The 25,796-nt window shown below is 41.4% G+C and overlaps 1 protein-coding gene across 1 annotated transcript in view; it reads left to right on the top strand.

Moving 5' to 3' along the window:
* Positions 1 to 22,334, top strand: part of trim44 (tripartite motif containing 44) — a 179,578-nt gene extending 157,244 nt beyond the window's left edge. Inside the window, exon 6 of the mRNA XM_060914990.1 lies at positions 19,695 to 22,334. Within this exon, the coding sequence (XP_060770973.1) occupies positions 19,695 to 19,776 (82 nt within the window). The 3' untranslated portion in view covers positions 19,777 to 22,334. The remainder of the gene's footprint in view (positions 1 to 19,694) is intronic.
* Positions 22,335 to 25,796: the final 3,462 nt, after the last annotated feature.

The raw sequence follows: 25,796 nt of genomic DNA, 5'->3' as shown, positions 1-25,796 counted from the left end.
CGTGGTTACCGAGTAACTTCCTTCCGAGAATATGGCGGATGAAACAACGCGTGTGTGCTTCTTGTTGTCAATGTACAGTCTGTATTTCTGGTGGTCATTTATTCATTCGAATCGTATAAAATGCACGAGGCAGTTAAGAAAGAAACAAACGAATCTCCGTCCTTCACTATTTTATTCAGCGAAGACATCGATTGAGGTGTGTGACTTTGCGCATGCGCATTATATTTGTATCGATACAGAACCGCTTCATCTGTCCACACTACAGAGAAGCACTACAGTACCAATACAGTACCGGTACGAAACCCATACATTTGTGGGTTTCGTACCGATACAGTTATACCGCTACAGTATCGGTATAGTTGCTAGTGTGGACAGGTGTTGCGGTACGAAAGTAGTATCGTATCAGTACAAAATCCCTAGTGTGGACAGGGTATAATTTATGCAAGGCACGGAAATAAATAGTGAGCCTGCCTACATTTGAGTTCTCCTCATCTTGGCTGAGCCACCTCTCCCATTCTGTGATTCCTTGCTTCTTACTCTCTACATTCATACTTTGTAGTATAATTGCTCTTTAATTGCACTTTAATGACTCCAGAGAAACTACAAGGTGAGCAGAAAGCAACAGATGGCAGCTCAATGCATTCTATCACTGTAGTGTGATTGTTTATTGCACAGCACATCTTGATGAAAAAGGTCTTCAGGGGGCTGAACCACGTGGCCCTTGTTCATTGGGCTCTTGTCTCCCACAGCCATCCTGCACCCATTTGGGGAGCATTTGGTCCTATTTTCCGTTCACACTGTAATTAATGATCTATTTATTATCAGGGCTCGACACAAGTGGCCGACTCGCTCCGAAATTGATTCCTTGATTACCCCAGTGGCAGCAACAGGGATTGTAAACCTGCTAAATAAGCCTGTGTAAGATTGACTGACTGCTTTTGGGCTTTGGTGTTATCTGTACTGCTTATGTTTTATTGTTATTATTTCCTCTGACGTGTAACACAGAAAATGTTTGCGATCAGTGGTGAATTGCCTCCAGATATCGCATGTCCATCTGATCTGGAAATAATGTAATGCTGTGCTAATTATTGTGCAGTGCAAGTGTGAAATTGCGACATGCAGATTTAAAAGCAGCTGTCAGAATCGAAGCTAAAACAGCTCAATGAATGTGGAGGTGTCATTTATTATTTTGAGGCCCAAAACTGTCTTGAATATTTCAAAGCAGTTCATTTGAGTTGCTTGCAGACATTTCTTTAACCTGTTCATTACCAAACTGGAGTATGTACAACTTTCCCATCTGTCATATACACAGTATACTCCTGCTCGCTTGTTCTGTCTGTTCTGTCTTTGTTTGATGGGCAGCTACATTGAAGAGTTCAAGGACACCGCCAACTGTCAGTAGCAAGAATAGATGAAAAAAAACCTAGTTTCATTTGTACTGCACTGTGTCACAATTTGCTTCCAAAGATGGATCAACTAACCGGTAATAAGACTCCTTGTCAAAAAAATTTCTCTCCCCCTCAATAATATTTTTAATCTTTAATTATGGGTGGCACAGTGGTGTAGTGGTTAGCACTGTCGCCTCACAGCAAGAAGGTCCTGGGTTCGAGCCCCGTGGCCGGTGAGGGCCTTTCTGTGTGGAGTCTGCATGTTCTCCCTGTGTCCGCATGGGTTTCCTCCGGGTGCTCCGGTTTCCTCCACAGTCCAAAGACATGCAGGTTAGGTTAACTGGTGACTCTAAATTGACCGTAGGTGTGAATGTGAGTGTGAATGGTTGTCTGTGTCTAAGTGTCAGCCCTGTGATGACCTGGCGACTTGTCCAGGGTGTACCCCGCCTTTCGCCTGTAGTCAGCTGGGATAGGCTCCAGCTTGCCTGCAACCCTGTAGAACAGGATAAAGCGGCTAGAGATGATGAGATGAGATCTTTAATTATATGAATTGCCTTTAGTCATACTAATCATAGCATGGCTTAGGACTGGCACTAAGCATGCACTGGCTTGTGCAATCCAGTGGCTGGGTATTTTACCTAAAAGCATGTCTTTGGACTGTGGGGGAAACTGGAGCACCTGGAGGAAACCCATGCAGACACGGGGAGAACATGCAAACTCCACACAGAAAGGCTGGGCTTGAACCCAGGACCTTCTTGCTAAGAGGCGACAGTGCTAATCACTACACCACTGTGCTGCTATAATAATGATAATGATGATGATGATGATGATAGCGGCGGATGAGACAATCGACACGTTAATCTGTAATCACTGACAGGCACGTAGGTGTTTTGAACTCTTCAATATGAACTGACATGCTGGAAGCCCCGCCCCTTTCCTCCATCTCACATTAGTAAGCTCATATTCCCTTTTTTCCTGCTTGATAGATGCACTGAGACAACACCCTCGCTTTCTGTCAAGCTGTATGGAAAATGTTCTGATTTCTTTCATGTGAAATTAAATCCGTCGGTTCAAATATTTTTTGATTTAACTACCATTAGACAAGTATACAGTCAACATCAGTTATCTATTTGTTCTTTATTAAAGATGACGCTAAAACTCTTGGCTAAAAATAGTCCAAAATGGCACTATGAAGTGCAAAATGTCTCATCTCATCTCATTATCTGTAGCCGCTTTATCCTTCTACAGGGTCGCAGGCAAGCTGGAGCCTATCCCAGCTGACTACGGGCGAAAGGCGGGGTACACCCTGGACAAGTCGCCAGGTCATCGCAGGGCTGACACATAGACACAGACAACCATTCACACTCACATTCACACCTACGGTCAATTTAGAATCACCAGTTAACCTAACCTGCATGTCTTTGGACTGTGGGGGAAACCGGAGCACCCGGAGGAAACCCACGCGGACACGGGGAGAACATGCAAACTCCACACAGAAAGGCCCTCGCCGGCCCCGGGGCTCGAACCCAGGACCTTCTTGCTGTGAGGCGACAGCGCTAACCACTACACCACCGTGCCGCCAGTGCAAAATGTAAGGTTACAAATCATTTTCATGCTAGGAAGAATTAGAGAGTGATTTTAAAAAAAACTTGCCACGCTCTCTACAGATGCGGTCGTGTCTGTCATGGTAGAAACTGGGCATGGGCGATTGCTCTAAGACAACGAGGGAGGCTCAGCCTCCTCTAAAAATGATGAACATCGTGTAGGATGAATTGCGCTAGGCTTATGTTATAGCCGACCTTATAACATTGCTATTTCAGATCCAGAATCATAGAAATATATGTGCTCAACCCAACTACAGTGCGAAATCATTCCGTTATAACTTTCCCCAGTTCGCCTAATGTGTGCGTGAGTTTTTCCCCCTCGTGACAGCGCGATGCAGCCCAGCCTCAGTGCACTTCAATGGCATTTGGGAGCTATGCGCTTTTCAATCTCAAAATGCAAGACGGTTATTGGACAAATACTGCGAAAACGCCCGCCCACCGGACTCCCAGCCTCACATGGGAGGGACATGGCAAAGCTTTCCGCGAGGAGACTGGTGATTGGTGAAAGCGGCCGGATATTTTCTTTGATTGACAGCTCGTTTCAAATATAGACAGGCAGCAGTGAATTTCAGTTCAGTCCCATGCGGATTCGCAAGTGCTGTGGTGTATTGTAAGAGATCAGCTTACATTTCGATTTCATTCATTACATACGGTTTCTACCAGCTTTTTTAGTTTGTATATATTTTCATTGTAAATAAAGTGTAAATATAGTGTTGTCAAGTTTGCTGTCTTAGTTCCAGAAATTTCATTTATTTGAGTGACTGAACTTGAACTTGAGGGGGCTAGTCAGCTAGCAAGAAAGCTGCGCACGGATGCCAAGCATTGCTGATTTAATTTTGGCGAAGCCATTTGCCAGTCTTCCTTTCGAGGAAAAAATTAAAATTAAAGAGCAGGGTAGACCAACGCCTCAAATTGACTTGGTGAAAAAGGTAGGGAATAATACTCGTTCCTTTCAGCTCTCCTGGTGCGAGAAAGTGAATTGACTAACAGCAAGTGACTCACATCAACAACAGTAAATAGGCTACTTTAGTAATATGTCATGGATAGACCAAAAATATAGAATCTATTTAAAATGTTTATGCTGAGTATATTATATTGGAATATATATTTTTCTGGATATGAATTAAACACAGCTACAATTTGGAAAACATTTTTAAACAAAAACACAGCCGAGAACATTTCACACTACAGACCTGGATTAAAAGTGAAGGGTTATCAAAATTGTCAATAAAACATTTCTCAGTCAAAATAAGTAAAATATAGGGAAAGTGTGTTTGAATGAAATGTGTGGCACCCAGCTCTATGTTTGGCTCCCCAAGGTCAGTGCTTGTGCCTATTCCAGAACACTCTGCTGTTACTGCTGAGGTTCCTGACAAAGAGCTGCTTTCAATAATGATCAATTTTTAAACAACATGCCACAATTTTAAAATATAAAATGTTAAAATATACTCCTCCCCCCCAACACCACCATCATGTATATTGGACAGTAGGCTAATGGGCCAAAAGAACCTGTTATTTCACAGTTTGTGACCCTGCCAACAATCAGCCAGATCAGAGGCAAGAGTATGGGCAAAATTGATGTGTTTTTTCTTTTTTCTTTTAAAATCTGGAAATATCGTAACCGACCAGCCTCCCCTGTTTGAAAGACTACCAGCCGCCACTGAAACTGGGGTGTGTATATATACGAGGGTAAGTCAAAAAGTTCAAAGACAGAGGTCTTTTCAAAAGGAATTCAAAAAAGGAATACAAAGAAGGAATTCTCCGATGGAAACATCGCTTGCAAAAGTGTTTCGACTTAAATGGAGGGTATATAGGGAAATAGCTTTATTTTCACAAATAAATATTTTTTTCTTCTGTCTTCGAGCTTTTTGACTTACCCTCGTACATAGAGGATATTACACGGTTGCACGAAGATATGACATTTGTCTTCGAGTGGTGAATATGTTCACAAGTGAGCAAAGCAAACGAGTAAAGAATATTTTTCAGCGTGAGAAGATAAACTTCATATCTTCCCGCCACCGTGTAATGTTCTTTATATTAGGGGAAAAAAAGCACAAGTTAATCAAAATAATTTTAATTTTGAACCGGTTCGCCATTTTGACAACGCACGTCTAGTCAGCGGGAAAACACTCGGGAGTGACGTCACTGGCGTGAAATATCGGGAATTATTTATTTCATGGTGCGGTTTCCATCAAATCCTGTGCTCTGATTGGCTGGCGAGCGGACCCCGGTTACAGACCTCTGGTGACTCGCTCGTTCACAACAACAACAAACACAGTAGCATTTTTTTTTGTCAACATTTATCTTTTTTATAAGATTTATAAGATTTTTATCAAAAATCTTATAAATTTTTGCCAGCATTTCTCAGGAGAATAGCATTAATTTTACAGTGTGGATAGCGATAACGACAGTGTTCACAGCGAAAGCGAGTTTTACTGCCCTGAGGAAGAAGAAATAAAAGAAAACATTTCAAGCTAAAACCTGTAACTGTTGCTAACGCCGAGCAAAAACATGGCTGAATCCTGAATGACTCAATTTTGTATAAATAGGGGACTACATAGGCGGCAAAATGTAGTTTTTTTTTCCTGCCATGAAAGTGCACTTGTATACCGAGGAGGAAGCAATTTGCATTACAGCCGTGAATGAGGATTCAAAATGGCGCCTCAGCTCAGTTCGGTTTTCCCTTTCGGGCGCTCTCGTTTTCTGTTAGAATTTGGTAAAGAAAAAAATAAATATATTATTTACCAGCTTAAGGTCGGCCCGTATGGTGAAATACCATGACCTCGGCCTTAAATACTGACCTCGGCCCAGAGGGCCTCGCTCAGTATTTTCAAGACCTCGGTCACGGTATTTCACTGTACGGACCTCCCAGCTGGTAAATAACATATCTCATCTCATTATCTCATCTCATCTCATCTCATTATCTGTAGCCGCTTTATCCTGTTCTACAGGGTCGCAGGCAAGCTGGAGCCTATCCCAACTGACTACGGGCGAAAGGCAGGGTACACTCTGGACAAGTCGCCAGGTCATCACAAGGCTGACACATAGACACAGACAACCATTCACACTCACATTCACACCTACGGTCAATTTAGAGTCACCAGTTAACCTAACCTGCATGTCTTTGGACTGTGGGGGAAACCGGAGCATCCGGAGGAAACCCACGCGGACACGGGGAGAACATGCAAACTCCACACAGAAAGGCCCTCGTCGGCCATGGGGCTCGAACCCAGACCTTCTTGCTGTGAGGCGACAGCGCTAACCACTACACCACCGTGCCGCCCTAAATAACACATATATGTCACTCAGACTCGCTATGTATTTTGAATGAAAAATGCAAGTTTTTCAACACGAGAAGATGAACTTCATTCCTTCAAGCCATCGTGTGATTTTCTTTTTATCATATAGACACATTCACAAATAAAAAGTACCCAGATTTATCAAAAGAATTCATCAATTTCTTTACGAGTGTCATGTAGAGATTTATGTCACGGTTTTGGTTCTCCATGTCCCAGATGTAGCTTGTATGAAAAATACTAGTGGCGTATTTCCCAGTAAAACACTTACCGGTATGTCCATATAATCTAGGGCTTTACGGTAACCATATGTAAGCTTGACAAATCTGTGCTTAGTCAGCCAGTCCATGTTTAGTGTCCAACATCTGCACTGGTTCGACGATGTTAAAATATGTACGAAGTACCGTATGGGAAAGTGTGTCTCAGTCCAAATCCACATACAGTTCTTACATACTTAATACGTCCTCATGTACTTTAAGACACAGCAGAGTTTAGTTTCAGTGCTTCACGAAGGCAATGAAGTTATCAGTTATTGTGAATTCCCGCCCACTAGCTAGTGAGAGTGAGGACTAATTTCTCTGAGACGTTCAAAGCTGGGCACTTCGTCTTTTCAAACTGCTGCTCCTGTTGAATCATAGCTAAGCAGAGAAGAAAGCATCATCATGAGCTGCTGATTGGCAAGCATCACTCTGAATGACAGAGGAGAGTGAGTCATGCCGTCCCTCACACCCAGTGAACGTGGCCAATTTTGCGCTCTCGGACTCCCGATGGCGACAGGTGGCAGCGGCATTATCGAGATTAGAAATCACAATCTCCTGATAATAGGGCTTCAGGAATGTTTCTGGAGCCACGAAGCAGGAAGTTATGTGGTGATGATCCATTTCCTTATATTTCTGTGAAAGATTTGCTGTGAGATAGCTTCCCAGTAATGGAACGCTATCTTAGCCTCATACATCAAGTGCAAATAGAAAGCAGCAAATGTCAAACACTGCACACTTCTCGGCTGATGGGTTACATTCGAACTGGATTGAATTACATTGAATTACCCCTTCAAGTCCATTTAACAGCTGTGAACCTGGATTTATGTCCACTTGTGTTTAAATGTCTCTCTTGGTTTGTTTCTTTGTTTGTTTTCCTTATTTCCAGTTTAACTTCCCCTCACTACTTTCTCTCTCTCTCTCTCTTTCTTCTCCTGTCTCTTTGTCTCTCCTTTTTGTGCTCCTGCATTTGCGTCGAGCTCATCTTGCTGGATTGCGAGTGAGGGATGCAGCGGGAATTAAGTCAGCAGGAGATGAGACGATGCGCGTGATATCAGCCTCCTCAGATATAGACGATGTGGCGTTGTTGGGGTTTTTGTTTGTTTTTTCTGAAGACCTGCTTTTCTGTTTTATTAATCTGTCACTTTTTCTCGCTCTGCCTGCTTCAAAGCCTGCAGCGTGCATAGAGAGAATGGCACAAATTCACACTTATGAAAGTGTCTGGCTTGAAACAGACCGGACAGATGTGGCGATGTGAATCCGAGACCCTACTCCATAACTCCAATGCACTGAAACGTGTCACTTTAGGTCAGGGTTACGCAGGGTCACTGCTTTTAGAGCTGAGAGATGGAGCTGAATTTGGTAGTAGATCTGAATAAATGTGGGCAGCTTTCCAAGGACAGTTTGTCTTGTAAATTATTCAATAGACTGAGTCTTGAACGAAACACACTACTTTTTGAATTACTCATCTTTTCCAGCCTGTTCTTTTCCCTCCACTATAAAACTGCCTCTTATTATTGGCATGTGCCCTGCCTTCTACTTTAGATTACATTCGCCTTGCTGAATCCATTTCCTCTGTATGCAAAGTACTTCCTGTGCATTTGTTATCCATTTCTGTGTGCTTTTTCGCTTGTTCTCTTTTCTGCTCCCAGCGTTCCCTTGCTGAATCTCTGAGCTGCTCCAGCACAATCAGGCGTAGAGTCTGGGGACTGCTATGGGCCTTCCAGCTGCCATAACATGTTAGATGAAATCTAAATTACAGACCACCAGTGAAGGCCTGCCACATAAACGAAGGAAATCATACTGAGCAGTGCACATCAGAGAGAGAGAGAGAGAGAGAGAGAGCGGTGAAAGACAACAGCGACTAACTCCGGCGCAGTTTAAATATCACTCAGTTTTGTCAGATTACCCACAATGCCTCACGGAGCTGCTCTGTTTCAGAATACTGAGACAACCTGGAACTAATTACTGATTCCTCAAGATTATATCTCAGCTTTCTACTTGTCCCGATCCATCTCTTTTTCCTTTATCTCTTACTCCTCAGAGTTTTATTTTAAGCTTAAATACGTTTTTAAACAAGATAAGATTTTCGACAGTTCACTGTACTGAGAGAAATAAAGGAAACATCTCATCTCATTATCTCTAGCCGCTTTATCCTGTTCTACAGGGTCGCAGGCAAGCTGGAGCCTATCCCAGCTGACTACGGGCGAAAGGCGGGGTACACCCTGGACAAGTCGCCAGGTCATCACAGGGCTGACACATAGACACAGACAACCATTCACACTCACATTCACACCTACGCTCAATTTAGAGTCACCAGTTAACCTAACCTGCATGTCTTTGGACTGTGGGGGAAACCGGAGCACCCGGAGGAAACCCACACGGACACGGGGAGAACATGCAAACTCCACACAGAAAGGCCCTCGCCGGCCACGGGGCTTGAACCCGGACCTCCTTGCTGTGAGGCAACAGCGCTAACCACTACACCACCGTGCCGCCCGCCAATATTATTATTATTATTATTATTATACATACACATTTAATGGAACAATTATACAAAAAGTTAAGAACAGGGCGGTAACTTACCAATATTGAATGCTGATTCTGATCGAATGTAATTCAATGTTCTGTCAATCCAATGTACAAAGTCAAAGTTCTAACAATAAAAATGGTACAAGTCCAAAAAGCCTGAACATCAACCCGACTTGTATACAAGCTATACAGGTACCGTAGGCCGTTCAAGTTCAAAGTTACTTTTTGTCGTACAGTGGTTAATTGTTCCATTGCAGTTGTTCAAAACAAAAGAGCTTTGCTGAGTAAAGTCCACGAGTGACGTTGTCTTGTCTTGTCACGTTTCCTCACCTCCAAGTAGAACTTTGCCAATATTTCCGCTATTGCTCTCTTTTCCAGTTTTTCGATGTCTGTTGGTCTGTTTTTCTTTTGTAAATATGCGTGAAGAATATCCAGTGAAGTTTTTGTTGCCTTTTGGGAGTTCAGTGCATCTTTCTCTTTAAATCTTCTGCTTTTAATGAAGCAAACCTCACAGCCATTTTTGTGAACAAACTGTCACGGTCACTCACTAGCGCGGAAGTTTTACATCTCCGACATGTGTCTTTTCCAGTTTTTCAATATCCGTTGGTCTGTTTTTCTCTTGTAAATATTCGTAAAGAATATGCAATGACGTTTTGGTAGCCTTTTGGGTGTTCAGTGCGTCTTTAGTTTCAGTTTATTTATTTAGTGCTTAATCCGAGCACTGAATTAACCCCGTCTTCTCTCTCTCCCGGCCGACAAAGAAATGATTGTGTGCAGACAAGTTTTGTCATTGGATCTTTGCATGTGATGTGTTGTCTTGACAACGTGCAATATTATAATAGTATTTCACGCTCATTCTCCATTGGGGAGAGTGGCATAATACATGGAGGATAAGCAATATGATAACAATATTGCATGCCATCAGTAAACCCACTAGAAGGGAATGGAATGCAATGTTTTTATTCCATGGAAAAAGTGTCCTGTATGTAAAATAATTATTTATGTATAATGTATAACTTGGATTCAAATTATAATTGTAGCACTCTGACAGTGAGATGATTTTAGGATCAGATACGAGAGAATTCATTTATTCATATGTTCTTTCATCTTCTTGACTCTCACTTCTTGTAGTCTTGGTCAGGATTGCAGTGGAGCCAAAGTCTATCCCGGGAACACCAGGCGCGTAGCGGGAATACAGTAGAACGGGATGTTGCACACATTCAGGCACACCTAGGGCACTTTAGAGTCATCAGTCCACCTACTAGGATGTTTTTGGGATGGGGGAGGAAACCAGAAAAGCTGGTGGAAACCCATGGCAAGAATATCAGAACATGCCTTATCAAATAGGTTCTTATGGAGTTTTTTTTTCTCTTCACCTTTCTAATCCTGAGCCAGTACAGTAAAAGGTCATTCTGTCATTCTACTCGACCTCGACCCAAGACCAACTGATATATGATTGACCTTTAAGCGTAATTACCTTACCTTTTTTCTTAAGGATTTGTGTATCTGTGCACTATGAAGCGGAGGCTTTGAGCTCCGTTGGCGATGTTGGTGACACAACCATATAATAATAATTATTATTATTTGAGGAATTATACAGGTTTAGATCTTAATTTACAAATATTTGCCTTTAACTGAAGAATATATGAAAGCTTTATGCAAAAATACATGGTTTTGCAGAAACATATGTTGATTTGCGCAAGACCTCACTCAATAAAATTGAGGTTTTTAGAAACCACTTTTTTGTGCTTTTCTAAGGCCCTGTCCACATGGCAACGGATTCAGGTGAATCTGATAAAATTGTTTATCGTTTCGGCCTGGCGTCCACACGGCAACAGCGTTTTGGGTGCCCCACAACGATATTTTTTGAGAACGGGTTCCAGAGTGGAAAAATCTGGCAACGGCGCCGTTGCGAAGTCGTCTGGATGAGTAGAACGGATTTGTTTACAATGACGTCACAACCACATGACTAGAACAAGCAGCACTCTCACTGTTTTGTATGAACCACTGCATTGCATTCACTTTTGTATACAGCTTTTCTTTTAAATAAACAAGTAACTGAACCATTTCTTGAATTTCTTTTTTTATTGGATAAGACTGCTTTTCAAAATGTTCACACACAATATAAAAAGTTATATAAATTATATAAAAATGCTTTTCAAAATGTTCACACACAATAAGAAAATTAAGTTATATAAAACTATGCACACTAATAAAACTAATTTGTACACACAGAAGGCATGATTTCCTCGCGTAGTCGCAGCCATCTTCTTGTTGTTGTGTGCTTGTTCCTGTGAGTGCTTCACGCCGGGTAGAAGAAGGGGTTTATGCACATGCGTCCTACTTCTTCTATTGTTCTGGTGTCTCCGATGGGACCGTCTTACAGCGCCCCTAGAGGTGTGGCATGTGTATTGCATCGTTTTCAGCAAGCATTGCGTTGCCGTATGTACCTGATATTTTACTGATCCGTTGCCCATGTGGACGCGATATTTTTTTTAATAAAATCTCGTTGCCGTTGTTGTGTGGATGTAGCCTAAGTGAATGTTGAATTTCTGCTCTGTGGTAATCACACACACACACACACACACACTTCAAATGTTAGCGAAAACGGCCATGAAGCTGAGAATATTAAAAGAGCTCTAGATGTGTCCCCTCATGGCTATATTAGTAACCATTAGGCACTTCCTCTGATTAGTGGCCGGGCATTTACAGAACCAGCTTCCTCTAATGTGACCCACCCTGATTCATCATCAGAGACACGTTGCCTCTGATCAGCAGTAAGTGGCTGCACTGGAGCTCATCAAGGCGCTATAGCTGCTGTTAGGAAATGCAAATTTGAAGTATTTCATGAACTGTAACATGATTGTTAAGGCTCTGCTGCACACAGGCTTACTCACATTCAGCCTTTTTCTTTCTTTTTTTTTCCACATTCTGTAATCAGGTAGAATCCACACACTTCTATTCTTACTCTGCATGCTGGAGTGTATTATTCAGTCCTTGTTCATTCCAGTTGCATCGAATCAAATCGGATCACATAACAAGTGGATACAAATTCCAGTGACACTTTCCTTATTTGCCAATCTCATCATTGGGGCATGATTAAACCCACATCTGGGAAGAGTATAAAATTGAGCATATTTTTTAAATCAGAAAAAAAAAGCTTGATTTGAAGTTAACTAATCAATATCAAAATGATCAATATTTATAGTATGTAGAGTAGTTCAGTTAAATTCAAGTTTATGTGCATAGCGCTTTTAACAATGTGCTTTGACACAAAGCAGAAATCCAGATATAAATTTTAAATGTATATTTATCCCTAATGAGCAACTAATGTTTATAATGAGCTGTGCACTCAGATTTAAGAAGAAGAAGCAGCTTTTATTTGTCACAAGTACTCAAGCACAGTGAAATTCCTCCTCTGCATTTAACCCATCTGAAGCAGTGAACACACACATGTGAGCAATGAACACACACACCCAGAGCAGTGGGCAGCCATACTACAGTGCCCAAGGAGCAGTTGGGGGTTAGGTGCCATGCTCAAGGGCACTTCAGCCAAGATACAGAGGGAGGGGAAAGTGCTGTTCATTCACTCAATTCCACTCATTTTTTTCCTGCCAGTCCCAGGAATCAAACCAGCAACCTTTGGGCCCAAGGCTGCTTCTGTAACCTTCAGGCCATGGCTGCCATAATTTAGAGGATGAGCCATGTATTTTATATATACTGCTTATCTATCAGAGTCGGAGGGGAAGCTGGAGCCAATCCCAGCTGACTTCCGGTGAGAGGCGGGGTCCACCCTGTGCAGGTCACAATCTATCACAGGGCTAACACAGAGACGAACACCGATTCATACTCACTTTCATATCTATGGGCAATTTAGAGTAACCAGGTGACCTAGTCCACATGTCTTTGGACTGTGGGAAGAAACCGGAGCACCCTTAGGAAACCCACGCGAGGCACTGGGAGAACACACGACATACTCCATACAGAAAGGCCCCACTCAGCCATGAGGTTCGAATCCAGAACCTTCTTGCTATGAGGCAACAGAGATAACCACTGCACCACCCTGTCTCCAGTTTAGAGGATTAGTGTAATGTAATTTTTGAATTATCATGTAACTTCTGTATGTGAATCAGAATGTGGAGATACACATCTTTATCAGCTCATTAGTTCTTGATGAGTCATTGATTAAGGTTAAAAAAGGGGGGTAATCCCAATAAAAGCCCCAATACTGTACATCACAAAAAAAAGGGCGGCACGGTGGTGTAGTGGTTACTGTTGCCTCACAGCAAGAAGGTTCTGGGTTCGAGCCCAGCGGCCGACGGGGACCTTTCTGTGCGGAGTTTGCATGTTCTCCCCGTGTCTGCATGGGTTTCCTCCAGTTTCCCCCACAGTCAGTAAGGTTATCATGGGAAGGCCTTGGGCTGTAGTGCCCAAGAGTGGCGGCACACACGTACGCAGCAGCTTTGCTCTCCTATGATGAACTAAATTTCGTTGTACGTTTGTGCCGTGACAGTAAAGGCATTCTATTCTAGTAGTAGGTGCATTTTTATAGAAGAGGCACACTGACTTGGAGTCTTCCTGGGCAGGCGAGCTGTTCAAAGGAAGTTGGATATTTTTTTTTAGGTTGTTAATTTCTTCATTTTGATAATCTGAATTTCAGTTATTTGTTTCTTTCTGCAGATTTGTTTAAACGAAATAAGGATTGGTTTATTTGTTAGGCTGGAAAAAGCTATAGAGAAAAAAGCTTTAAATAAAAAATCTTTAAATCTGACCAATTCACATTTCAAAATGAATAAAATGCTAGTTATGAAGTTGAAAATTGTTTTGTTTTCTGCCTAATTCTGGCCTTAGGCAGCATAATAAAAGGCAACTCCCGTAACTACCGTACCTGTATACGTTTGAATGATGCCATTTATTTCAGTATATAAAAAGGAATATGCAAAAGACAAATCTATTGGGCATTTCCTTCACAGAAATGGTACTATTTCATGATTTCATTTTGTGCTCAGCTTTTACTTATTGAAGGTTTTGAAAAGACTTTTTTTTTTTTAATTCTCAGCAGCCTCAGCCACAAGCACCTCTGAATACACTTCACTGAAATGTATTCATTCCCCTCTCCATTAACTTATTTCCTCTGATATTTAATAACTGTGGTCTGTTGCATGCTTTACTTTTCCTGTCATAACATCTGCATAAATTCGGGTGTATTTCATGTAAATGAAATGTATATGAGCTAAGCTGGCATGTCTCATATGTATATGACATGTAAATTAGGGACTGGCAGGCAGGAGCTCATTTCCACGCGGGTGACGCTGATTGACCATTTGCACTTCAAATCACCACTTTATTGATGCTTTAAGACAAATTTGTTTATACATCATTCCAGGAGTTCAACTCTGCACTTGATTCTACAAAATTGTCCAAGGGCTTGTCATCTCTCTTTTTCTGGTAAGACGTTGAGGAAAATGTAGCTACAGTGTTCAGATTTTTATAACAGAGTAAAAGCAGGATCGTTTGCACTGCATCTCGAGGAGAGACAGAAGTGGAAATTAAAAGTCCAGAGTTTTTGAACATTTCTCTGTAGTCTCTGTTTCAGCAAGGCCAGCCAGTAATACAGTCTGACAGGATAGTTCCCATTGACCTAGTGAGTAGAAATGAGTTAAATTCGAAAGACACCACAGCCTCCCCTGACCCTCTTCTCCTTCAATGAGCATGTCTATCAGAACTGTCCATTATGCCTCATTACCCTAAAACTGCACCCAACCTGGTTTTCATCAAAGTTATCCAGTCAAGGTCCCTCAGGTATCTGGACTTGGAAAAAGGGCATAATTTACTTTCATTAATGCAATGAATACATTACATGGCATGAAGTCATGCAACTGAACTGCAGTCTCTTGTATTTTTGCACTAAATTGAACATTTGCACACAAAGGCACAATGTCACTTATGTTGTTTATTGTACTTCGATAGGTAAATGTTTACTGAGATAGCTATTTAACAGTTATTCCACGAAATCGAGTCGTACATGAGCTGATAGCCGACGAGGCACGTAGCACTGAGTTGGCTATAAGCCATATACGACGAGATTGAGTGGAATAACTGTTTTATTCTGTCCACATTCACTGGATTTTGCGAAACAGAGCATTTTTTTTTTTTGCAAATTCGATAAATAATAACTTTATACAAAACGTCCGACAAAATCATTTCCGCTTTGAATGTAAACAAACCGGCGAAATGACAGTAGCAATTTGTGAAAAATGTGATATTAATAATTCTTGAAAAATAACAAAGATGCATTCATGATGGAAATCAAATACTTTTATTCTATATTTTATTGCTTTTTTTTTATAATTTTTTTGGGATTTTGTTTCCGAGTAGAGTTTTTATTTTGTCCTCAGTTGGTTCAGCAATACACTCCGCCATTTTGTTTTTCTCTACTCACGGTATATGAGCTGATAGCCTAGTAGTAGAGTAGCCAATCAGAGCATGCAATTGCTCATATCCAGTGAATGTGGGTCAAATAAAGACAGTTACTTGTTTTGTAATCTTCATTCTATTTCTCTATAAATGCACCATGGGGAGCCTGAGGGAAACGGTATTTCAATGCATTTTAATGCGTATTGACAATAAAGCTCTCTTAAATCTTGAATGCATGCTCAAAAAAACAAACAAACAAAAAAACTGACTCTGGTCAATCCCAAGAATGCTGTCTCTCAGAATATCATGTTATCCAAGACATAGAAACAAGCCTTCCATGTATCACTCTCCATCTGTAACTCTCTCTCTCTCCTTCATCCATCTGTGTAAAGTCTGTCTGTGATCTGCCCTTTTCCCACAAGTGGAGGATACATGAGTTATTCATTTCACCATGGTTTCACCATTCAGTGTGGAAAGTAACGACTCATCTGGCTGTAGTCCATATACCCACCAGTGACTTATACAATACACTCCCTGTACTGGTTTTGGCCCTGTTCTCAACTGGTCTGAGAATTGGTCGTTAAAATAAAATCTTGACTTTTTGATGGAGAAGAACAGAAGATCCCCAACTTATACATTATTTTCTTCTTGAAAAGATACTGCTGCTATATTGGATCTAAAACTAGAAAGGTTATGAATAGACACCGAATGCTAAGAATCTGTCCTGCTGGACAGCTGAGCAAACAGATCAATAGTACCGTGAACTGAATATGGAAACATGCTTACATGTTCAAACCGTGTCCACTGTGGAAGGCCGTGGGTTAGGATTACATGCTGAGGTGAGGTTATAGTAAAGTTTAGGCCTCTAAATAATGTTGATATCATGTTCTGATATGTTTAGAGTACTAGAACACAATCTAGAAAGGGATTCATTGATTTCAGTCCTGCACTGTTTGCTGATTTTGCTCGAATGCATCTATTAAACCTGAAGTAAGGTGAATCACATGTCTAAGCAGGAAAATGGGGGAGAAAAAAAAAGTGCTGTAGTTGATCCAAACAGGACTGTAAAATGCAGAGCAAGGCCAAAGCTGATTCTGTGCCAGCATGAACTGTTTAATATGAATGAATGACTTATTTCACATATCCACGTCAAGAGACTTTGGTACACTGGGCAGATTAATAACACACTCTGCCTGAACAGATTCAATACAATGATATACTAATCCCATTTCCAGAAAAGTTGGGATACTTTCCAAAATGCAATAACAACAAAAATATGCCATTTGTTAATTCCTGTGAACCTTTATTTAACTGGCAAAAGTCCAAAGAAGAGATTTTCAGTAGTTTTACTGACCAACTTAAGTGTATTTTGTAAATATTAACAAAGTTAGAATTTGATGCCTGCAACACACTCAAAAAAAAGTTGGGACAGAGGCATTATTACCATTGTATCACATCAACTTTCCTTTTAATGACCCTTTTTAATCGTATGAGATCTGAGGATACTAAGACTGATGTTGCAATTTTGCATTTGGAATGTGTGTCCATTCTTACTTGATACGAGACTTGAGTTGCTCAACAGTCCGTCGTCTCCGTTGTCTGATTCTCCTCTTCGTGATGCCACATCCATTCTCAGTAGGAGACAGATCTGGACTAGCAGCAGGCCAGTCAAGCACACGCACTCTGTGTCTACGAAGCCACGCTGTTGTAGTCTGTGCAGAATGAGGCTTTGCATTGTCCTGCTCAAATAAGCATGGACTTCCTGGGAAGAGACTTCACCTTGATGAATATGTCTCTCTAAAATCCCAATAAATGCCCCAATACATCAATGGTACCTTCACACACCATGCCGTGGGCACTGATGCACCACCATACCATCACACATGCTAGCTTTTGCACCTTTCTCTGATAACAGACAGAGTGGTCATGTTCATCTTTGGCACTGAGAACTCAGCGTCGGGTTTTCTCTAAAACAAACTGAAATGTGGACTCATCAGATCACAGCACATGTTTCCACTGTCTTGCGGTCCATCTGAGATGAGTTCTGGCCCAGAGAAATCAGCAGCGTTTCGACATAGAATTCATGAATGGCTTCCTCTTCGCGTAATACAGTTTCAGGTTGCATTTCTGGATGCAGGGGCAGACTGTGTAAAGTGACATCGGTTTTCCGAAGTACTCCAGAGCCCATGTGGCTATATTTGTCACATTAGCATGACAGTTTCTCAGGCTGTGCCGCCTGAAGGCTCGAAGGTTACGCACATTCAACAGTGGTTTCCAACCTTGCCTTTTACACACTGAAAGGTCTCCGAATTCCCTGAATCTTTTCACAATAGTATGTACTGTATATATTGAAAGACCTACTGTAAATTCTCTGCAAACTTGCATTGAGAAATGTTCCTTTTGAATTGACTAACAATTCTCTCATGAATTTTGGCACAAAGGAGTGAGCCATGACCATCCTTGCTTGCAAAGACTGAGCCTTTGGTGCATGCTCCTTTTATACCCGATCATGTTACCAGTTAACCTGCTTATTGTAGAATCTTCCAAAATGGTGTTACTTGAATATCCTATGAACTTTTCAGTCTTATTTTGCCTCTGTCCCAAATTTTTTTGAGTGTGTTGCAGACACCAAATTATAGCTTCATTTATATTTACAAAATACACAATGAATTTGGTCAGTAAAACTATTGAAAATCTTTTCTTTATACTTTTGTCAGTTAAATAAAGGCTGATGGGAATTAACAAAATCACAGATTTTTGTTTTTATTGCATTTTGGAAAATATCCCAACTTTTCTGGAAATGGGGTTGTAATAAGAGTACTAGTCCAAAAACTAATCATACCATACTAAGAGAAGAAATGCTGCTGAAATCATGAGGTCTTGACGACATAACGGCACACTTTCTTCGATACCGATAGTAGAATGTGACGGACGGGTACAAACTGCCACAAGTGTATCTGCATAAAATGCAAATGCAGCAAAGCTGAAGCTGAATAGGACAAGAGGAGCACTGAATGTGGGCTAGAGAGAACATTAATGCTGGGAGGAAGAGTACAGATGAAAAATAGAACAGTGTGAAGAGACAGAGCCTGGGGTGTTTTTCAGTTTGGTCATGGGAGGATATAATTAGTGTCTGGTTGAAGGGATGGTGAGAGAGTCAGAAGGGAGGAGATAGATGCCTGGATCTGACTCTGAGCCTTGTCCAGAGGAGGGATACTGTGTATTGCTCTAGAGCTCTGCAATTAAAGCAAAGCACTGGGTTCCAGATGATTTCCCAAAGAATGGACTCTTTTGGACATTGGATGAGAGAAATTTAAAGATTGCCTATCTTCTCTGATTAGAGGCTTTGAGAATCAGCCAGGCATTTTCATCACATCACTTCATCACTGCAAAGAGGAGGCGGAGGATTAGAGAGAGTGAAGAGGGTGGATTCGGGAAATGGGAAGAAAGGATGTTTCAAAAAAATTGAAACATCCTTTGTAAGGCTCGGAAATTTTGCTCTACTAAAAACTATTTTTAAAAAAATGAACAAAAAGATAAAGCCATTGGTTTTTGTAACTCCTCCCACCATTCAAAAACAATAGGGAACACAAACTTTTGCACTCAACTATTTGTATCAACTGCTCTTATAATAAGAGTTTTTTAAATGAATGGACTCCTGCAGTATGAGATTATGTTAATAAGAATGTGTTATGTAAGACTGTTGGCTTTATATAAGATTTCAGATCATTTGATGGAAATATGTTTTTAAAGGGCACGGTGGTGTAGTGGTTAGCACTGTCGCCTCACAGCAAGAAGGTCCGGGTTCGAGCCCAGCAGCCGGTGAGGGCCTTTCTGTGCGGAGTTTGCATGTTCTCCCCGTGTCCGCGTGGGTTTCCTCCGGGTGCTCCGGTTTCCCCCACAGTCCAAAGACATGCAGGTTAGGTTAACTGGTGACTCTAAATTGAGCGTAGGTGTGAATGTGAGTGTGAATGGTTGTCTGTGTCTATGTGTCAGCCCTGTGATGACCTGGCGACTTGTCCAGGGTGTACCCCGCCTTTCGCCCGTAGTCAGCTGGGATAGGCTCCAGCTTGCCTGCGACCCTGTAGAACAGGATAAAGCGGCTACAGATAATGGATGGATGGATGTTTTTAAAGGCAAAAACCAAATGAAGTAGTCAAAAGTCTAAAATGTTTCTCTTTGTGCCTCTTTGTCTTATAGATTACCTGCTCAGCAGCGAGACCCTCAGAATCCTCGAGACTATCGAGATGGAGAAGACTCATCCATGGGCCATGCTCCATAACAGCAACAGTAGCATCTACTGTACCATCTGCTCTCTTCTGCCTTATTCTTATGAACTGGAGCTTTTGAAGTGGACTGTTTCTTTCTGGCTACTGAATCTCCCTTTCACTGTTTGACTTTCTGCTTGAATTGTTGCCTTTTTTCTGTTCAGTCTTTGCTGCTTGTCTTCTCCTGAGGAAGAGGATGAATTGAATGGAGTTGATTGCAATCAGTCTTCAACACCAGTCAGACACTTGACTGAGGATTTGCAGCTGAAGAACACAAAATGAAAGATGGGAATGCAAACCGAATCCAATTTGCCTTCACTTGGATATTTTGTCATGATTATAGTGCTGGGTTTGTGGAATATAAATACCCCACTGAGTATACAAGTACAGAGTATACTAAGTTGCATAAATTCTTGGACAGTTGCATTAATTTTTTTTTTTTACACCATTTCCTCCCGACTCTTTTCATTTTCACCCATCAACTAACATATTCTATCCACATTCACTGGATATGAGCAACCGCACGCTCTGATTGGCTACTCTACTACTAGGCTATCAGCTCATATACCGTGATTAGAGAAAAACAAAATGGTGGAGCGTGTTGCTGAACCAACCGAGGATGAAATAACAAAACCCAAAAAAAATGCAAAAAAAAAAGCAACAAAATATGGAATAAAAGTATTTGATGGTAAGAACGTATCTTTATTTTTCAAAAATTATTATTATTATAGCATTTTTCACAAATTGCTACTGTCATTTCGCCGGTTTGTTTACATTCGAAGCGGAAATGATTTTGTCGGACGTTTTGTATAAAGTTTTTATTTATCGAATTTGCAAAAAATACAAATCAAAATGCTGTGTTTCTCAAAATCCAGTGAATGTGGATAGAATAAAACAGATATTCCAGTTAATTTTGTCATACATGGCTTATAGCCAACTCATGTATGACTTGATTTCGTGGAATAACTGTTAAATATATATACAGTACCGTGCAAAAGTCTTAGGCACATGTAAAGAAATGCTGTAGACCAAAAATAGCTTAAAATAATGAAAAGAAATGTTTTAACATTAAAAAAATGTACAGTGAGTGCAGTTTTATAAGGAAATGAGCTGTAGGTTTTTCTGAGCATCTTACAGAACCAGCCGCAGTTCTTCTGGACACTTTGACTGTCACACTCGCTTCTTAATTTTGCACCAAAACCGAGCAGCCTTCATTATGGTTTCTTTTTTAATCTGAAAAGCCGTCTCTTATGTAATATGCTGCTCAGATACAAACTTTTTTTTCTGTCACATTTAATTTTGTGCTGGAAAATGAACGTTTGGACTCTAAAATGTTTTTGTACTGACTCGATAATGTACAAGTTGTAAAATAGAAATCTGTAACAAAGTTTGGATGAAAAGAAAAAATAGGGGGCCTAAGACTTTTGCACAGTACTGTATCTATCCTGTCACATGATAGCTTCCAACCAGGGCGGATGAAAGCTAACACCTGCTTCCTCAGAGGCATGTGAAGCGGCCGCTACGTCTTTTTGAACAGCTGCTCTTTCATCACAGGGCAGTGTAAGACACTGAGAGGAAAGCGCTACCTGACCTCTTATATGAGTTCATAGGCACACATGACTGGTCACTCTGAGTAACATAGGAGAGGGTACAGTCATACTGTCCCTCCGACCCAAAGAGCATGGCCTATTTTGCTCTCTCACTGTGGCATTGTCATGAATCAAACCCTGCAGTCTCCTGATGATCAGGGCGACTCAGGAGTCGTAAAACTGAAGATGATAAGAACCGTTGGAAATTGCGTTCTATTGGTGTTGATTCATTCCTGCAAAATGCCTTAAAAACCAACATCAGTTTGGCAAAAACTCCAAAAGTGATGATTTAATCACCAAATGTTGAATGCGTGTCTGTATTTAATAAATGTCTCGCTCTGAACTGTAGCAAGCAAAATGAACAGAAATGGGTTCTTTTTCATGCTGTTTTAACTCAAGAAAAATGTCTCAACTGTGTGTAATTAGTGTAGGAAGCAAAGGGCTTTTTGTAAATGGCACTCACATTAGTACATACAGTCATTTCTCATGGACACATGATTACACTTGGAAATGTGCCTGTGAAGTTGTGAATGGCTCTCTTAGTAAGTTTAGCATTTCCTCACTGCCACTTTTTTTTTTCTCAAAGATGTGACCTTCATTTGATGTGTTCTTTTTTTTCTTTTGCTTATGATGCTGTCAGTTTTTGTTCAAAATGTCAACAAAAAAAAAACGTATGAGAAGCCTTTAATTTCACTAATCATTTGGAGAAACACAAGAATTTCCCTCTACAACAAGTGTTGCCAGGCAAAACAAGCCTCACCCGGCAGCACTTCTTTTATACCTATATGCTGATAATAATCTCATCTCATTATCTGTAGCCGCTTTATCCTGTTCTACAGGGTCGCAGGCAAGCTGGAGCCTATCTCAGCTGACTACGGGTGAAAGGCGAGGTACACCCTGGACAAGTCGCCAGGTCATCACAGGGCTGACACATAGACACAGACAACCATTCACACTCACATTCACACCTACGCTCAATTTAGAGTCACCAGTTAACCTAACCTGCATGTCTTTGGACTGTGGGGGAAACCGGAGCACCCGGAGGAAACCCACGCGGACACGGGGAGAACATGCAAACTCCGCACAGAAAGGCCCTTGCCGGCCACGGGGCTCGAACCCGGACCTTCTTGCTGTGAGGCGACAGCGCTAACCAATACACCACCGTGCCACCCGTTGATAATAGTAATATTTCTCAATCATCAGCTGTCAGGTTAGAGTCCTATGGAAATCCATGACCTAGAGTTTGACATTTCAGAGTCATTCAAGGTCAAAGGTCATGGTGTCAAATGAAAGCCCATATGGCACTTCCTATAAGTTGATACGGGTAAACATCTGTCTACCATCAACCGTTTTCAAGTTACAGCCCTATGAAAATCCATGACCTTGAGTTTGACCTTTCGAGGTCAAAGATCATGGTGCCAAATGAAAGGCCATATGGGAGTTCCTATATGCTCATAATAGTAAACATCTGTTTATCAGCAAACGTTTCTGAGTTATAATGGAAAATATGTTATTTTGACCAAAAGGTTGACCTTTCCGGTGACCTTGACCTGATTACCCCCGAAACTTAATCAGGTAATCTATGGACCATTGTCCACCTATTCTGAAAATTTGAAGTCAAGCGGTGCAACCGTCTAGACGCTAGATTGTTAACAGACAGACACACAAACAAACAAACCGCATTGATCACAATACCTCGCCCCGCTTACTCCGTCATGGGCGAGGTAATAAAATTCATAGCCTGTGGTTCCTACAGATTGTACGGAATACAAACATACTGTACATGCTCTATATCAACACACAATACCTACTGCACAAAATGCAAAGATGCAAAACATAAAATGTAAAATGTGCACAAAACTGCATTTACAGTATGATGGAAGAGAACAAACAGGTTGTTTCATGTGTTTCAGTGGTACAGCGTGATTGTAGAAAAGGCCGGAAATGACCTATTTTCAAAACCCTAGTAAAAGTCCATCAATACATATCAGTGTTAGCAAAAAAACAGAGGTAATGGTACTTAAGAATGATAACCTACTTTAAAAAATGGATAATGGATTGTTAGTATTGGGCTGTAGGTCCAAAACATGATTGCATGCCTGTGGGAACATTTACATGGCTTGATACACTCACCGGCCACTTTAATAGGAACTTGTTCTTGATTCTAAGATTCCTGTTCTTGGCTGCAGGAGTGGAACCCAATGTGTTCTTCTGCTGTTGCATGCTGAGATGCTTTTCTGCTCACCACTGTTGTAAAGAGTGATTATATGAGTTACTATATCCTTCCTGGCAGCTCGAACCAATCTGGCCATTTTCCTCTGAGCTCTCTTATCAACAAGGCGTGTGTTTCCACCCACAAATCTATCGCTCACTCAGTGTTTTTTGTTTTTCACACCATTCTGTGTAAACTCTAGAGCAGTGTTTGGGCTGCGGAGCGCCATCTACTGGGCTGCAATTTTGTTTTCCAAGTTGATGCAAATTTTTTACTCGTAGGGTAAAATTGCTGGGTTGCATCCGACATCACATCCGCCTCATTAAGCTACAGTTACACTCCAGCTCGCGAAGCTTTGCGATGGGTGAAAATGAGGCGTTTTGGTGGTGATGCGTGGTGATATACACATGAGCTAAAGGTTGTGGTCACACAGCAGGTGAACACTTGACTGTCACGCCTTTGCGCACTTGAGTCTGGCGCAGCTCGAGCGGCCACACGCATTCATGGAGATCGTTGTGCATGGTCTTGGGACCCATTCGTTATGGGAAACACCTGATACTGATTTGAGTGCAATCAGCACGTGCAGATGCGGACGCTGTTTTCACAGAAGCTTTGCGAAGTATCATCATCATTATCACTGTCATGTTTGTTTCTAGCCATGTTTATAACACTGTTTAAATACTCTGCTTTATGATTCTGCTTTGCTTTCATTTGTGTTTTGCGTTTGTAAATATCATGCCTGCTAATAAACACTTCCTGCACTTAGATCCGTCTACCGCCATATGTCTTGTAGCGTCCTGATCCCCAGATCTTTAACCCAGCCACATATAAAAAGTTGTATGCCTCCATGTTCTTCCAGGTTTCCATCTGTTTTTCCGTGTAGAACAATGTCTGCAGCTCCAGGTAGTTTGAGATGTCAGGGAACTCAATGGATAGATAATTTCGAAATCATAGGAAAAATCCCTCTTTGTTAGCATGCAAGGATCAAATCCCACTGAGTGGTTTCTGTATCCACTTATTTTGAATTTCCTTCTTGGTTTTAATAACTTGCTTGTTTGCTGTACACAAACATGGCATTAAGGTTCTTGTGTTAATGGACCAGACTCCACTTTCGGATCATTAATCCCTTTTGACTGAGAACGCCCTGCATGCAGGGTTTCATGTTGGCTTCTGGCACAGTTTTAAATACAATACCTACAATTAAAAATAGTTTGTTTTTATTGCATTTATGTCATTAATTCCTGGGCTCCCATCTGTAACAGGGAGTGATGTTGCATCCCATTTATACACTTTACAGTAGATTATTAGATCCTAATAGAATAGATGAGCCAAAATAATCAGGGATCTTTATTAATGGGCCCCGACTCGTTACAAGTATGAATAGGTGGGCCTCGAAGTAGAAAAGGTTGAGAACGCATGCTCTACAGACTGCTGTGTGTGAAAACCCCAGGAGATCAGCAGTTTCTGAAATACTCAAACCAGTCCATCTGGCTCAAACCAACACCCATGCCACAGCGAAAGTCACACTATGAGATCACAATTTTTCTCGTTCTGATGTTTGAAGTGAGCATGACCTGAAGCTCTTGATTTGTATCTGTATGATGTTATGCATCGTGCTGCTGTCAAGGGATCGGCTGATTAGAGAACTGCATCAAACTGTAGGTGGGTGGGTGGGTGTGCTTAATAAAGTGGCTGGTGAGTGTATTTGCATACCATCGCTGTTTGTCAATTCTGCATCAAGAGAGCAGAACAATATTTGTTTCAGTGCCAAAATCTAAACTCAGACTTGTGCAGCAGTTATTAGTGATTAGTAAATAATGAATTTTCTCGAGTTTACTCATACAGTAAATGCGGCTGGTTCTACTGAACAGACCACTATTACCCCTTTTCCACCAAAGCAGTTCCAGGGCTGGTTCGGGACCAGTGCTTAGTTTGGAACCGGGTTTTCTGTTTCCACTGACAAAGAACTGGCTCTGGGGCCAGAAAAACCGGTTCCAGGCTAGCACCAACTCTCTGCTGGGCCAGAGGAAAGAACCGCTTACATCAGCGGGGGGGCGGAGTTGTTAAGACCAACAACAATAACAAGACCGCAAAAGATCGCCATTTTTAAGCGACGAGAAGCAGCAGCTGTACAAACGCGAAGTCATCCATTATTATTATTATTATTGTTGTTGCTGCTGCTGCTTCTTCCACGTTGTTTTTGCTTCGATATTCGCGCCAAGGTTTATGCAAA

This window comes from Neoarius graeffei, chromosome 2, assembly GCF_027579695.1.
Source record: "Neoarius graeffei isolate fNeoGra1 chromosome 2, fNeoGra1.pri, whole genome shotgun sequence".
In the NCBI taxonomy this organism is placed as follows: domain Eukaryota; kingdom Metazoa; phylum Chordata; class Actinopteri; order Siluriformes; family Ariidae; genus Neoarius; species Neoarius graeffei.
This window is presented reverse-complemented; position numbering and strand designations above follow the sequence as displayed.